Consider the following 14329-nt stretch of genomic DNA (forward strand, 5'->3'; position numbering starts at 1 on the left):
AGCGAGAAAATTACCTGCCCATTAAATGAGAAGCAGCGAGAAGCAATCATGTTAATGTTACCTATAGCCAACGGTGGAGAGGAAAAAGGCTTGAGAGAAGAAGAGGCTGGGCGGTGGGGGGAGAAAGAGGTTGTTATCCCCCCCCCGTCCTCTTTTTCAATCCTTCAGCTGTCTCATGTTGTTTCCCTCCCTCCGCGGCCCCTAAGGGGACCGTGCGAGTGGGTGTGGTGTTTTACAGTCGTTTAACGCACACCCCAGCTCTTCCCTTTCTGACTGGAAGGGGAACGGCTTTTTCTTCCTTTCTCCCCCGTGATTGCTCCAGCAGCAGCGAGGGAGAGAGGACGAGCAGGGGGCTGTGGAGAGGCCGCTTGGGCGAGCCGCGGCAGGAGAGTGCCGCTCGCTCGCTCGCTCGCACACACACACGCACACCACCGTGCCTGACGCTTCCCGCCTCGCTCTGCTCTACTGCCACAGTGGGAGCGCTTTGGTCCCCTTCGCAAGTACACGGCAACGGCGGAAGCCTCAGCAGCGGCCACCGTGTCCGTCACTCGCCCCCCTCCTCCTCCTCCAGCCCCAGCGGTACGTTGGGAGTTCATTCTCCTCAAGCAGTTTCTGCCCGCACTGAGGGTGGGCGTCGTTGGGGTTGCTTTTTGAGGTGTGTGTGTGAGTGAGCAACACGCCAAACGTCGCAAGATGTTGCTCAGCGTCCCTCTTATGGAAGTTAAGGGAAGCTGCTCTGCAGCTTGAAGTGATTTGGGAGAGGGAAAAAGACAGAGCCAGAGAGAGAGAGAAAATGAAAAGCAGAAGAGTTAAACCAAGCCCATGATTTTCCTGCCCCGCCTTTTCCTCCGAGCGTCGAGAACTTTGAGAGAGAGAGGGGGGACACTTTCTAGGAAACAAATCCGCTTTCAAAGTCTCTCTTCTCTGCCGAAGAAATCCCTTGGCTTTGGATTGCAATGGAGAGTTTTAGCCACACTTGAACAATTCCTTTGCCTCCACTGGATTGGTGGGAATTTCGGAAACGGAGCCAGTGTGCGGAGCCAGGGGCGGTGGAGCCCCCCCTCTCCCCCTCCCCACACGCTGCTAATCTGCATGGAGCCCGAAGTGTCCCATTCAAATCCTTTTCCTTCTGCTGCTTTTGAGTCTTCCTCCACATTTCTTTAGGTCCTACACAAATCTCAACTTTTGGACTTTTGGGACTACTTTTCCCCCCTTCTTTTTGATTCTCCTTGGAATTGTATCGCCTTTGAATATGTTAAAATGGGGCTGCTGACGCCATTCCTGCTATTTGGATTTGTCCATTTTCAAGTTAATGGTAAGTTAAAAGTGTTGTGTTTCACTGTCATTTCTTTGGATTGTTCTCCAACCTGCCTGGGAAGAGACCGAGAAGAGGACACTTGAGATTTAGGCTCGAAATCCAGTGTGCTGCTTAGGGGCTTTAAAAATAATTTGTTAACCATTATAAGGAAGGAAAGGATGGATATGGTTCTGATAAAACATGTTCTTCTTTGCCAGCTTAGCGGAAACACAGTTAATGAACATAGGCTGTAGAGAAAGAGTGGAGGAAATCAGCCACACTGGTAAATCTGTAGGAGGCACCAACAGATTTCGATTGCTGCTGTTTTTGCCTCATTCTGAACTTTTTAGATAGAAAATCGACTGATTAAATGGGGTAACTGTGCCTTTGATTCAAGAGAGGTGAATGAGAAATTTGTCACAATGGGGTTATAAGTGCTTGATTTGTAACTCATGCATGCAGGAAAATGCACTAACATGTGGAATGTGCTAAAAGGTGTGAAATAAATATGCCTGTGAGATGTAATAGGTGAAAGTATACAAAGTAGGGAGTGAGAAAGTAGGTCGTGTCTGTGGAAACCTCCCAATACAGATGAATCTTTCAGTCAGCTTCTGCCACAGGGAGAAGCTAGGCTTCTACTGTTGAAAGACAATGGGGATTTTGAACAGGTGCTATAGGTGTTTCCTCTTCTGTAAAGGCAATCTCCCTTGCATAGGGTTTTGTCTTTTGTTCAGCTTGCTCAGCTTCCCTAAAGTAAGCCCAAGACCTTTTGTTCACTAAATCTAAAAGCATGTTAGAGAATTTCACATGGGAATGTAAAAAATCAACAACACATTGCTGGCTGAAGTGATGGAAATGAAGGAAATTGAGATAAAATATTAGATTAAATCAAGAATGTGTATATATAATTAGCAGGATGTAATTTAATAGAGACCTTGATAAAACTATGGGTATGAAAGCATATGTGCATGCCATTGCCCAGAATATACAATCTACATCCCAATGTTTTGTGCACACAAGCAGTTTATATGATGGGCACTAATAGTGAGCCATTATCAACAGTGGTCATGGGAAGGCATGAAATTGTACCAGATCTTTGACTGTTGTTCTAATTTGAGTATTTGGCACAAGGGTGTTTTTTTTGGGGTGGGGTGACTCTCAATTCACAGGTCTAGGTTGTTTAGTATTATGGCCAAGCTGTGGGGGTAAACTAGTTCCAGCAGGAAGCTAGTGCTAAAAGCATTTAAGGTATCCATATCAAAGAGAGGCCTCTCTTGTAAACATAGAGTGATATTGTATTACCTACAATTATTGCACGCAGTTATGGGTTGTATAAGTACCCATGCCTCCCTCCCACCACACCCCTAGCTATACAGAAAGCAATAGAAAACCCTGCTAAAAGCATGAGTGGAGGATATGTTAAGTATTGGTTCATGAGATGTATAATGAATGTGTCATGTGATGTGCGCTACAGTTTCAAAAATATATATGAAGCATTGTGATTTACATAAGGCATACTGGAAATGTACATGAAGCCTGAATGCATCAGACTATAGAAATGTATTTACTAGCCAGTGTTTAAAATTGTAGGTAGTTAGAAGGAATACAATTAAAGTGCTCAGTGGAAGTGACAGAGTGAATCACAGGAGCCTGGTGTTACAGAATGTAATTAATGTACCAGGCTGTTTAGAGATATAGGAAACAAATGCAATTAACCAGCTTATTGGAAGGACAGAAGAAAAGCATAATTTATTCAAGTTTTCTTTCATGGAGAACATAACTTGTGCCTCTTTTTTTTAAAATAGTATCTTTTACAATGCAAGACTGTGAGCAAACTTATCCGTCCATCCTTTAGAAAAATGAAATGGACTTTTAAAAACGTGTTAAATGCTTCAAGAGAAGATTTTGCCTAGACTGTGTTAATCTCAGTGGGTGCAATCATGAATCCTGACTGTGTAAAATAGCAGCCAGCATTTTTTTGTTATTGTTTTGAAACATATGCACAACAACAAAAAATACATATCTATCTTTTTGGAAGAATGATTAACTAAATGAAGTGTATATGTTATTATATATGGTACAACATACCAAGCTATGTTAGTCACTGAGTATATGACATGATCCGAAACTGCTTTTAATATATATGTGTGTGTGCATATTTAATATTCCAAATTATCAATAGTATGAAGGAAGCATGACTGATTTCCCCCCTTCAAATAAAAAATAGGTCATCTCTTACTCTAATGCTCAACCTCTAGGCTTCCTGTATCCCAGTAGCTCTCCCGTAATATGATTATTATTTTTGTATTTTCTTGGCATGGATTTAAACAGAGAAAAATCCATGAGTGTTTGGGATGGTGGTGGTACTCTGCCTATGCTGTGAGTACATAGGGAGATATGAGTTTTGTTCAGTGGCCCACAGGTATTATTGCATGGTGCTATGGTTATCTTGCAGATTCAAAAGGTCATTTTTCTTAGTAGAGCTGTTCTCTGTTCCAGTGAATTCGTAGCACCTAGAAGTTACAGAACACCATTAAAATAGGGCAAGTATGCAGTTTGTGTTGTGCCTATGTGAATTTATGGCAGTTCCGCTCATGTCCTTTGCAGCCAAATTATGGGCCACTGTAATTCTGACATCCCACCATTCCATCCTGCTATCAGTCTTCGATCTAGTTCTGAAAATTAAGAAGGACTCTTGTGACTAGTCATACTACATTGCACACAGCCAATTGATGTACTGGTTTAAACGGCTGATTTCATCTAATTTTTATTCACTGGCTTCTTCCTTTGACTATACTGATTGGTGGCAGGTGGGGGAGGGCAAAGTGGAACACTTATCACATCATAGCTTGGGCACCAATAGGACTCTGAAAGAACACTAAGTGTGCTGTTATATTTTTGGTTCTTGTAGGTTCTATATTGCCTTTAGTGGAAGCTACAACCCTTTTATCCTGAGTATTTTGCACTTGCACATTGCTATAGAACAACACAAACCTTGTCTATTTTGAAAGGTGTACAAAACAAACTATTTCAGCATAGAACTGTGGAAGATGTCTCTTCTGTCTATTTTCAAATTCTTGTAGAATTTTTCTTACTTTCACAAAAATGTGCTGTTCTAGTCAATGATTCCTGTTTGCAACCCACTCTTTGTGAGTATATTTGTATCAGCACCTGTGGCCTCATGCAGATCAGTTGACTATCAGAATACAAAGATTTCATATAAAGCTGGAATATATTCATTCAAAGGGTATTTGTGCTGACAGGGCCCTGATCTTTCCTATGGATTTTTTGCTATGCTATTAGTGAATAACCTTTGATTCTGTAGAATGTGTACATTTTGACAGCTTAAGAATAAAGTACTGTTAAATTGTTCTTCATCATAGTCTACTATGACTATATTTTAGGTGTTGTGCTAAAGTCATGTATAGAATTAATTCAATTCTCATGGATGCACCATGAGATGAACAATCAAAGTCAGGGATAGGCAACCCAGTGCCTTCCAGATGTTTCAGATGAGAACTTCCACAATTCCTGATCATTGGCAATGTCTGGGGCTGATGGGAGTTGTAATCCAAAACATCTGGAGGTCACCAGGCTGCCTATTCCTGCGCTAAGTGAATTCCTAATGTCTTCTGAATGGATAGCAGTTACGTAATATATTACTTTTTTAACTTGGCCTTGGAATAGAGAACATCTAGTGCAGACATTGAGTTATAATGGAATGATGTAAGTATGTGGCAGCCACAACTAGCATCCTTGGGATTCATAGGAAAAGCAAAGATAGCTTTTAGATGAGCAGATTAAGGAATATTTGCACATAGCTGACCTACACATTGTATTGTGTTTCTTACTATGTCCTAATCATACATACCACAGTGAAGATTAGCTGAGGCCCTGCCTTGTCTGTTTGGTTGAGAGGATGGAAACTGCTGGACCAGGAGCTTTTAGGACTCTTTAACTATCAACTGCAGATCTTCAGGCAGAATAATTGTTTGTGGTCAGCAAGTCAGGCATTGAAGCCAGGATAGTGATGAGATGATACCTTTTGGTCATCAGGTGTTTGTGGGGAGGAAATAGGAAAGTGAAGCTTGAAGGCACCAGCTGCTCAATGCTAGGGGTAGGCAGCCTAGTACCCTCCAGATGTTTTGGACTACAAATCCTGTAATCTGACCACTGGCCGTGTTGTCTGGGGCTTATGGAAAATGTAGTGTAACACATGGAGAGAACTTGAGTGCCTACCCTTGCTCTGTGCTGAGTTTGTATGTGTTTGTGGAGGAAGTTAAACTATATATTCTGTATATGTTTTCCATGCTTATTTAGATGGGGGGAAATCTAATGGAAGTCAATGGGCTTTAATTTGAATCAATATGGTGTTCCACCAGGGAAAGGGAACAGATTTCCCTTTCCTCCTTCAGCCCCCTGCACGTCCCCCAAATCTGCTCTGGCAGGGGGGAGGTCTCTGGATCAGATTTGGGGCAACTGGGGGAGGCTACAGAAAAGAGGATAGAAGAAAGTCTTGTCAAGTGAGTGGGCTTCCGTTTGCACAAAGGCTGGATCCAACCCATGGTTAGGAATGGATTGTTAGTGTGAAATAACCATACAAGAAATGTGAAGGTTCTCGGAAAGAAAGTCAGTATTTTTTAATGTTGGTTTTGGAACAGATCAGCTGAAAGTCATTTAAAATGTTCTTTGAAAAGAGCCTGTTTTAACTGTCAAGACATTTACTTGTTAGGACGGGGTTCTGCATACATCAGAGCTGTATAAGTTAAATAACAAAAACAAAAAACTAACCAAAATCCTACAACAATGCATTTTGTTCATTCATTCTAGACTGAACTGATGTACAAGTATTATGTACAGATGAATAGTAATGCATTCAGCAAACTCTGCCTCTGTCTGAAATAAGGCTCTTCTGTTGTCTTATTGCTGTTGGAAAGACTCTTCTGCCTTTGGTTTTCACCTGGGTTCCCATTCCTTATAACAGTTATGTAAAAGTGCCAAAGCCTTGGTTGGCTGACTATTTAGAAATTATATTGATGGTTTCTTGCCAGCAGGCTAGCTTTTTGGAGCTAGTTTCTGCATGTTTGTAGGAATCTCTGTTTTGTTCTGTAGAAAGCAGGTGGTATTCATACTTGTCAAAAACTAAACACTGCATTCTATTTGTAGAAGCTAAAATACTATTAAATCTGCATGTGAGTTAGTATAAGACAAAATCTATATTGCTTGGTATTTATTTGGACTAATTTCTAACAATGTTTATATCCTAGGTTCTTTAATGATTAGTAAACATTCCTTTTCAATTTCAAAAGCATCCGAATGCTTCCAGTTATGAGGATAAGACTGTTTTTCTAAGTAAAGCTTTGGCAAACAGATACCCACCATCTCCAAGTTTTACCATGCATTGTTCTTGAGTTATCTGCTCTTCTATCTAGATATCCAAGAGCTACTGACTGCTAGGCTTCTCTAACCAAAGACATTATTTAGCAGCATTACTTAACACTTTTGCTTGAAATATCCAGTTTTAAAATTAAAAATACTTTAAAAATATCCACTGAGCCTTTGTTCAGGTACACTGGTATATAGAGGAACCTTTGGTGCCACTACTTCTGTTCTCCATCTGATTTTTTTGATGATCTTCTACACATCGAGATGAGTTTTCAGGGATGAGAAAAGTTTTTTTCTTGATAGTATTTATTAAGGGTTAGATCCAGTGGGGCCCTTGTGTGGGTGCCCTAGACCCGCTGATCATGCCCCTTCCAGAAATAAGCGTTTCCACTTGTTTCAGGACATTCACCTGGATGTTCTACATCACGTCTGCCTGCAAGGCCTGGGGCGTCCATGCAAGTGTCCCATTAGATCCAACCTTTGGTCTTTTCTCACTCTTCTTCCTCCTAGTGCATGAGTTAATTTGGGTTGGAAGCAGCAGCAATGGTATGTGTAATGTATATCAAAGGACAGAACAGGAAGATTTGTGTGGCTGTACAGAGAAAATGGGCCATCTAAGCTGTCCCAAACCCACTTCAGCCTCAGCGCAAGGAAAATTATGTATCGCTACTTGTGAAATATGGCATGTGTTTCTTGGCATAAGTTAAGAATGTGGTTTCCCAGCTCACATACTTCTTGTGAAACAAACATTTGTATTGTATTTCACAAATGAGGTAAATACAATTTGTATGAAGCAGCCCTTAATGATACAAGTACTAATTTTGCCACTCACCTTGGGTAGAAGAAGAAACATTTGAATTGGAACATTGGGGAAAAAAAATCTTCCTGAGAACGGTTTAAAAACTTGTTTACTATGAGAGCTTCCTAGTTGCTGCATCTCTGAAGCTGTGGCAAACATGTTAGCACTTGTATGTTCCCTCTGCATCAGGTGCTTAAAATAGACTAAACAAAGGACTCTCAAAGGAATAGCATTTGACCTGAGAGTTTCAAACACTGTCGGGTGCTCTGTCTCTCTCTCTTTTGAATTCTTGCTGCTAATAAGAACAATTTGCTTGTTTTTATATTTTATTTCTGAAGGCTGAAGTTGATTTTTAGCTTTTCAATTGTAGTGAAGAAAAAAATCCAAGATGAGAGTTTTGTTGCTGTGTCAACAATATTTTCACTCATTTGATTTTTTTTAAAAAGAATCTAATTAAGATGTCTGATTATCTGCTCAGTTCAAATAATTTTTCTACCATTCATGAAAACAATTGCTTTATTATATCCTAAGACTAAGTTGAATGTTTTGTGCACACGTGTGTGTGTGTGTGTGTGGCTAGCTAGATCTTCCAACCCCAAACATGTTAACTAATACCGATAAGAGACTGGGTTGTATGCTGCTTGGCTAGGCTCATTTATGTACAAATTACTGCTGGTTAGTTGGTAAAAGAGTTTGGTAGAACACATTTTCAACTTCTAGTCTCTCAGCACATTTGGACACAGACAATTGATGCACGGGAGAAAACAAGAGCTATGATAGTCTTTGTTGTACAAGGTGCAACTTCTGTGGAGATTTACATGCTGTGTTAACACAGGTGGTTATTTCCGTTTAACTAACCTGATCTGTCATGAGGGAGCAGATAAAATGAAGAGGAAGTAGGGATATATGCTGTGATAATTTCACAGACACTGTATAATAGGGTGGAGCAGGACTCTTGGCTCTGGAGAAAATTGAAACCACTGACAAAATGGAAACTGAAATTCTTTTGCCTCAAAGGGCTTTCTCAGAATTCACATACACTTTAACAGGGAACAGCTTCCCACCCCAATTCTCTGTTATCACAAGAGATGCACAACACACGTTTCCTTAAGGGGGTAATTATAGGCTTACTAACAGAGTGGTGCCTGTACCACTTGCTTCCAGGGTGCCTTTGTCTGTTGCAGAATTACTAGTTCCTGTGTAGTAAGTGGAGCAGAGGAATGTTTGGTATTATGGCTACAATTAACATAATATTGTTCAAGGAAAGGTGAGGAATATACTACTGTACATAATGAGCACAGTAGCACAGCACAATAGAAAGATGCATTTCTTGCTCAAGTAATAACTCACAAGAGACTGGCAAGTAGGTGGTAATGTGCATATGGAAGCTCTGAGAAACTGCAGAGCATGTAGGCCAGAGTTGCATGCTGTCCCCTGGAAAGGCACTCTAGGCACCGCGCCCAGGGTTCCGGCCTCTGAGTTTGTGCCGGTGCCTGCCTGTGACATAACATGAGAATAGAAGAACAACTGTGGTGAATCAGACTATAGGCTTATCTAGTCCAGAATTCTGTTCCCCATGGCTAACCAGTGCCTATGGAAATCCCACAAGTAGGACGTAAGTGCAATAGCATATTCTCAGTCATGTTTCCTAGCAGCTGCTATTCAGAGGATAGTAGCATATAGCCTTCATGGCTAGTAGCCATTGATAGCTGTGTCCTCCGTCAATTTGTCCAAGATTGGTGGGCATCATTGCATTTTGTGGTAACGAATTTCGTACTTTATCTATGTGCTGTGTGAAGAAGCATTTCCTTTTCCTGATCTTTCGTTCCTGCACCACCACCAAAAAAAACAAAACAAAAACTTGCCAGTATTCCATGCTGGCTGAGCATGCTCACTCCACATGGAAATGTTTGGATTTTCTTCTTTCCTCTTTTTTTTTTTTTTTTTCTCTAAAGATGTTTTGTACTTTAGCAAAACATGTGGTTCCCCCAAGCCTGTGGAAACTTGTCTCATGAGCAAGGATGGTGTTGTTTTGGTGCCATATGCATGGATACTCTGAGAATTGAGTTTGCTGTTAGTATGTATGTGTAGATTCCCTAGGACTGCTTTTATCTCATGACCATTTCTACAAATTTAGAGTTGAAAAACAGCACATGTATTTTTCTACTTATTTAACAAAACTGTTTGAGACCTGCATTAAACAGCAATAACTATTCATACAGAAAGAAATAGCTGTTTCATATGTGGCACAAAAGTTAAACATTCATGCATTGCATATTCAACTGTGTTAATGTGCACTAAATGAGTAGACTTTCAGTAAAATGCTTGTCACAAGTGTACAGCAGAGGAATAGGACAAAGAATAAACGGCCAGCAGCAAGATGTGGGCACAGTAAAATTTGCAGTTCAATACTATTAATCATTTGTCATTGATTACAGGGGAAACTGGGTGGAAAAAAATTAACCTTTTAAAACAAAAATGTCACATAACATGCGTCAGCTAGCATTTTGTTCTGGTGGACTAGAGGCAAGTCTTTATGGAAAGTACCAGAGCTACCTTCCTACTGCTGTGAAAGTGTCAAGAGTCAAGAACCAGTTATGAGATGTATTTTACTGGTACATCTTCCCTATAATTATGGATCTTCAAGCTATCATCCACTCTAGTTTTCTAAGAGTCTCGTCCTTCAGGAACCAGTGTGAGGTCTTCATAGGCAATGGGAAAACTGGAGTACTCAGTGCAAATTAAATCAAAAGTGAAAATAATTGATGCAAGCAAATGATTATAAAATTGCTTCCAGATAGGTTGCTTTTGTAACTTATCTATCCAGTGTTGTGGTACTTTAACATTGTTGGTTCAAGTTAAATTATTTTAGAATTAGATCTAAGGCTTTTCAGACAGCTCCTTGAAATGCATATACATGTATTCTCATTTGATTTCCCCCCCTTAAAGCATTTATGTACTGATATTTTTATCCCAGATGAGTTCCCTCTTAACTATGTAGATCATAGGAAGTACAGCACCAGGGCAGTTGATATATAGTCACTATGGCAAGAATAGTGTATATTTCTGCTGCATTTTTTCCTGAGCTCGTGACTTCATGTTCAACTGAAAAACCAAAAGTAGACAGGCATAGGTCCAGGACCTGCACATCCTCTCCGGATTCAGAAGTTAACCAAGAAATAGAGATGAGTCTTATCAGCATACTGATGAACGACCACATCTCTTAATGACCACTCCCATTGGCTTCATATATATGTTGAACAGCATTGGGGGAAGATGGTATCTTGTAGTAGGGATTAACAAATATGTGTTTTTCAAGCTTATTGATGTTCTCTGAATTCTTCCTCAAAGCTCATTTCACCTCATTTGCAATGCAAGTGTCTTTTGTTTCTCTTTTTAGATTGGGAAAATGCATTTTTAAAAGTTCATATTTTCCCAATTAGAAAAAGGCACATTCTTAGAAACAGCATTTCTCCCTAAATGTTAAAGTGGGGGGGGGGAGATTGAGGGGGTGCACAATTGTGTATGTGCAGAAATGTGCACTTAAAAATGCAAATTCAGGAAAATCGAACGTTTTCCAAAGGTTGCATTTCTGTTTGCCTTCAGGGTGGCGAACTGTTCTTATTGACATGGTTTGCGAACAGGAACAAAATTCTCATACATTCCTTCCTTCTGTTACTCCAAGTACTCCGATCACTGGGGCAGGTGTTCCATGTAGTTCAGGGCTTAACAATTCCACTGGGTGGCTACTTAAGTATAAAGGGGAGCAGCAAAATAAGCCTTTTTTTTGCCCTCAGTGCCATGCAACAGGCAGGGTTATATGCCCTAGTGTGTGCTTCATCGTCTACAGGGCAAATTCTGGCCAGAGAGACTTCAGCCATCCTATGGCCTGCTTCATTTCTCACAGTTCCCAGAATGCCAGATGGCAGTGTGGGTTCCATGAGGCTGACGAAGGCACTCGGGGGGGCAATCATGTTGAAGACACAATATTATCAATATTGGGGAAATACTGTGGACTACAATTGCAGTATCTTCATAACTAGTTCATCTGTAATCTCCCACAACTGGCTTTTAAGAAATAATCCAAATGTTTGAAATCTGTCAATATGTCTGCATGTGAGCATCTGAACTGTAGAATTATTCTGCTTTTATCTGCTATTTTGTCTTCCTAAGCATCACAACGTGACAGGCTCTTAATAAGATCTGACAGTTTTGTTTTGTTTTTAAATCATCCCAGAGCAAAACCTAGAGTTTTAAACCAGATTCTAAACAATCTGTGTACAATCCAGCTAGCTTTAAAACTCTGCCTTTGAAAATCTCCCATATTTGTGTTTGTACATTGCCAATAATATTTAAAGCAAAAGCTCTGAACATAACGGTGAAAATTGCCAGTTTACTGCCTTGGAAGAAAAAGGTGAATATACTATATTGACACAGATATCTTTCAAATGACAGTTAATGTTTACATTTGCTAAAATTCTTTGCTGTTTACTCAATCCTTTTTGACAAATCAATCAAGTTTTTAGGATCAAATGCAAGAGAACATGTGTCTAGCTTTGTATGACCCTAAATTCTTCTGTTCCCCTTTTGGAAGACAACATACCTTTTTCCCTAAGACATATTGGTTGCTAGGAGAGGTGCAGTGGTCTGGTATTCTCCTATCCAGCAGTAAAACCAAAGAGCATATTGAGCTGGAGAGAGGAACAGCACAGTATGAGCCATGAATCACAAGTTTTCTTTAGTATGTCCACTTCGTTCCCACTTTTCTTCCAAAAACCTTTGTTTTTTACTGATAGTGCTCCTTTTCATCATCTTCTATAAGCCATTCAAGGGAAGGGGGAGGAATTGTGCTGTTGACAGTCCACTCAGAGAAACAAACAAACAAAAGTGTTGAAAGTTATTCATCAGCCACATTAATGACAATGCCTGATTTAAAGAAAAGCTTTAGTCAACTGCCTTTAATACAGAGTGATTAATACCTTCTATTTTTACAAAGGGGAGGGGACAAGTAGAAAGGTCTTGTTTTGCTAGTTTTCAGCTTAGATTCTGGCTAGAAATAATAGCACTACACTTGCGGATTTAAATGGAAGGGAAAAGGGCATTAGTATTCTTTGAACAATTTTACTTCTCCCCCCCCAAACTGCTTTATGCCAAAGCTTTTCTCTCTCAACTCAAAACAAGCCATTTTTCATGAATCACTAATCTCCCTCTTTTTCCTCCACTGAAACCTCATTTATTTAAAGACTTTGAAGAAAAAGCATTAGCTTTATCTTGTTTCCTAGTCAAACTGCCTCAGTGCTGCTTACAATGTCAGATTAAAAATGTAAACACTGCATTTAAAAATCCAGTTTAAAATAAAACCATAATACACAAATGAAAAGTGGCAATTTCAACCATGAATTCCACTGCCTAGTCATTACATGGTCCAATCATTGTCCAGGAAAGAGAGCAATTGCTATGTCATACATAACTAAAAGAAAGGGCACTTCTGGCCACAAATGCCACCTGAGCATCAAGCAGCAGAGTTGGTTTTGTAAACTGAAAATCTGGTCTTCATGGGGATCATGATGCCATTCAGAACAGGGCTGTCACCAACTTGTAGATCAACTATCATGTCCACCATGAACAACTCTGTTTTATTTGCATCGGACTTTTTTTTTAAAGAGTTGTTTAATCTTAAACAATCTATCACCTCACTGGGATTCAGTTAAAACATTTGGCTTCTGCTGTGTCCTACATTTTAGCGACATCAATAGATTACTGCCCAGTTGCCTAATACTGTGTTATAGACAGTATAATAGACAGTATAATGCTTTCTTCTTACGTTTCATATATATCTCCATAGCAATGAATACATGTGCATTGTGTGATATCAGTGGCAAAACCTACAGTGGTTCATGAGTTATGGTTGAACTGAATATACAAAAGCTGGGAAATCATTTTTTCAACTATAATGCCAGCCCCCTTTCAAACCACAATATGCCTTAGGAAAAGGGACCAGCACATATGTGGCGACACAGGAGTCCATTGGGATGCACATATGACTGTTAAACCACAGGGCTCTGAGCATTCAGTCAACAGCCTGAATGCTCAGACCTGTGAGATATTATGCATACCAAGTCAGAGTTGCCCCCTTATTTCATGTTGATTAAGCATCTCAGAGTGACAGCTTCTGTAGCCTTCTCTTACCTGAAGATCAAGCTGCCTATAGTCCTGTAGCAGTGAAGGAGTTATCAGCCTAAGTGCTGGCTAGCAGAGAGGAAGTTGGGGTATAGAGAACAACCATCAGTACAAGAGTTAATAGTCCCTGCCCTCTTTTAAATCTGGTCACTCTAGTATAGCTCCTGCACCTTTAACTGTTGTGATGAAGAGGGAATTTCACCAGGTTCCCCATATATACAAATGACACCTGCTGAAATTTCCTTTTCAATATAACTGTTAAAGATACAGGAGCCCTGTCCTTCTTTTCATATGGTCACCCTAGTCATTACACACTAGCCCCAGTATAGGAGAGATAATTCATGGGATTTAGTGGTGTAGGGCATGCCTGGCCTCACCCACTCTAGGTATCAACCCCCTGAGCGCTCACCATGCAGACTCAGGCACGAGCTCCACTAACTGCTTTCCAAACACCATCCCCAACCAGGAGCACCCACCATTACACCCCCACCTGTAGACACTCACCCCAGCATGAACTTTTAACTCCAATCTTCCACCCCAGACACCGACTCCAAGACACCCACACCTGATACAAACACTCAAGACCCTACATGATCCCTACCCCACACAGGTATCACCTCCTGAGATCCCATCCTGCAGATCCAAGCATGAACCCCCAATGCTCCCAT

At 40.4% G+C, this 14329-nt stretch overlaps 1 protein-coding gene across 5 annotated transcripts in view; it reads left to right on the plus strand.

Moving 5' to 3' along the window:
- Positions 1–1087: 1087 nt before the first annotated feature.
- The window catches only part of ROBO2 (roundabout guidance receptor 2), a 523934-nt gene continuing 510692 nt past the window's right edge, over positions 1088–14329 (plus strand). For all 5 annotated transcript variants that reach the window (XM_063126764.1, XM_063126765.1, XM_063126760.1 and 2 more), the window contains exon 1: positions 1088–1315. In XM_063126764.1, the coding sequence (XP_062982834.1) occupies positions 1261–1315 (55 nt within the window). In that variant the 5' untranslated portion in view covers positions 1088–1260. The remainder of the gene's footprint in view (positions 1316–14329) is intronic.

The sequence above is a fragment of the Elgaria multicarinata genome, chromosome 5, assembly GCF_023053635.1.
Source record: "Elgaria multicarinata webbii isolate HBS135686 ecotype San Diego chromosome 5, rElgMul1.1.pri, whole genome shotgun sequence".
NCBI lineage: Eukaryota > Metazoa > Chordata > Lepidosauria > Squamata > Anguidae > Elgaria > Elgaria multicarinata.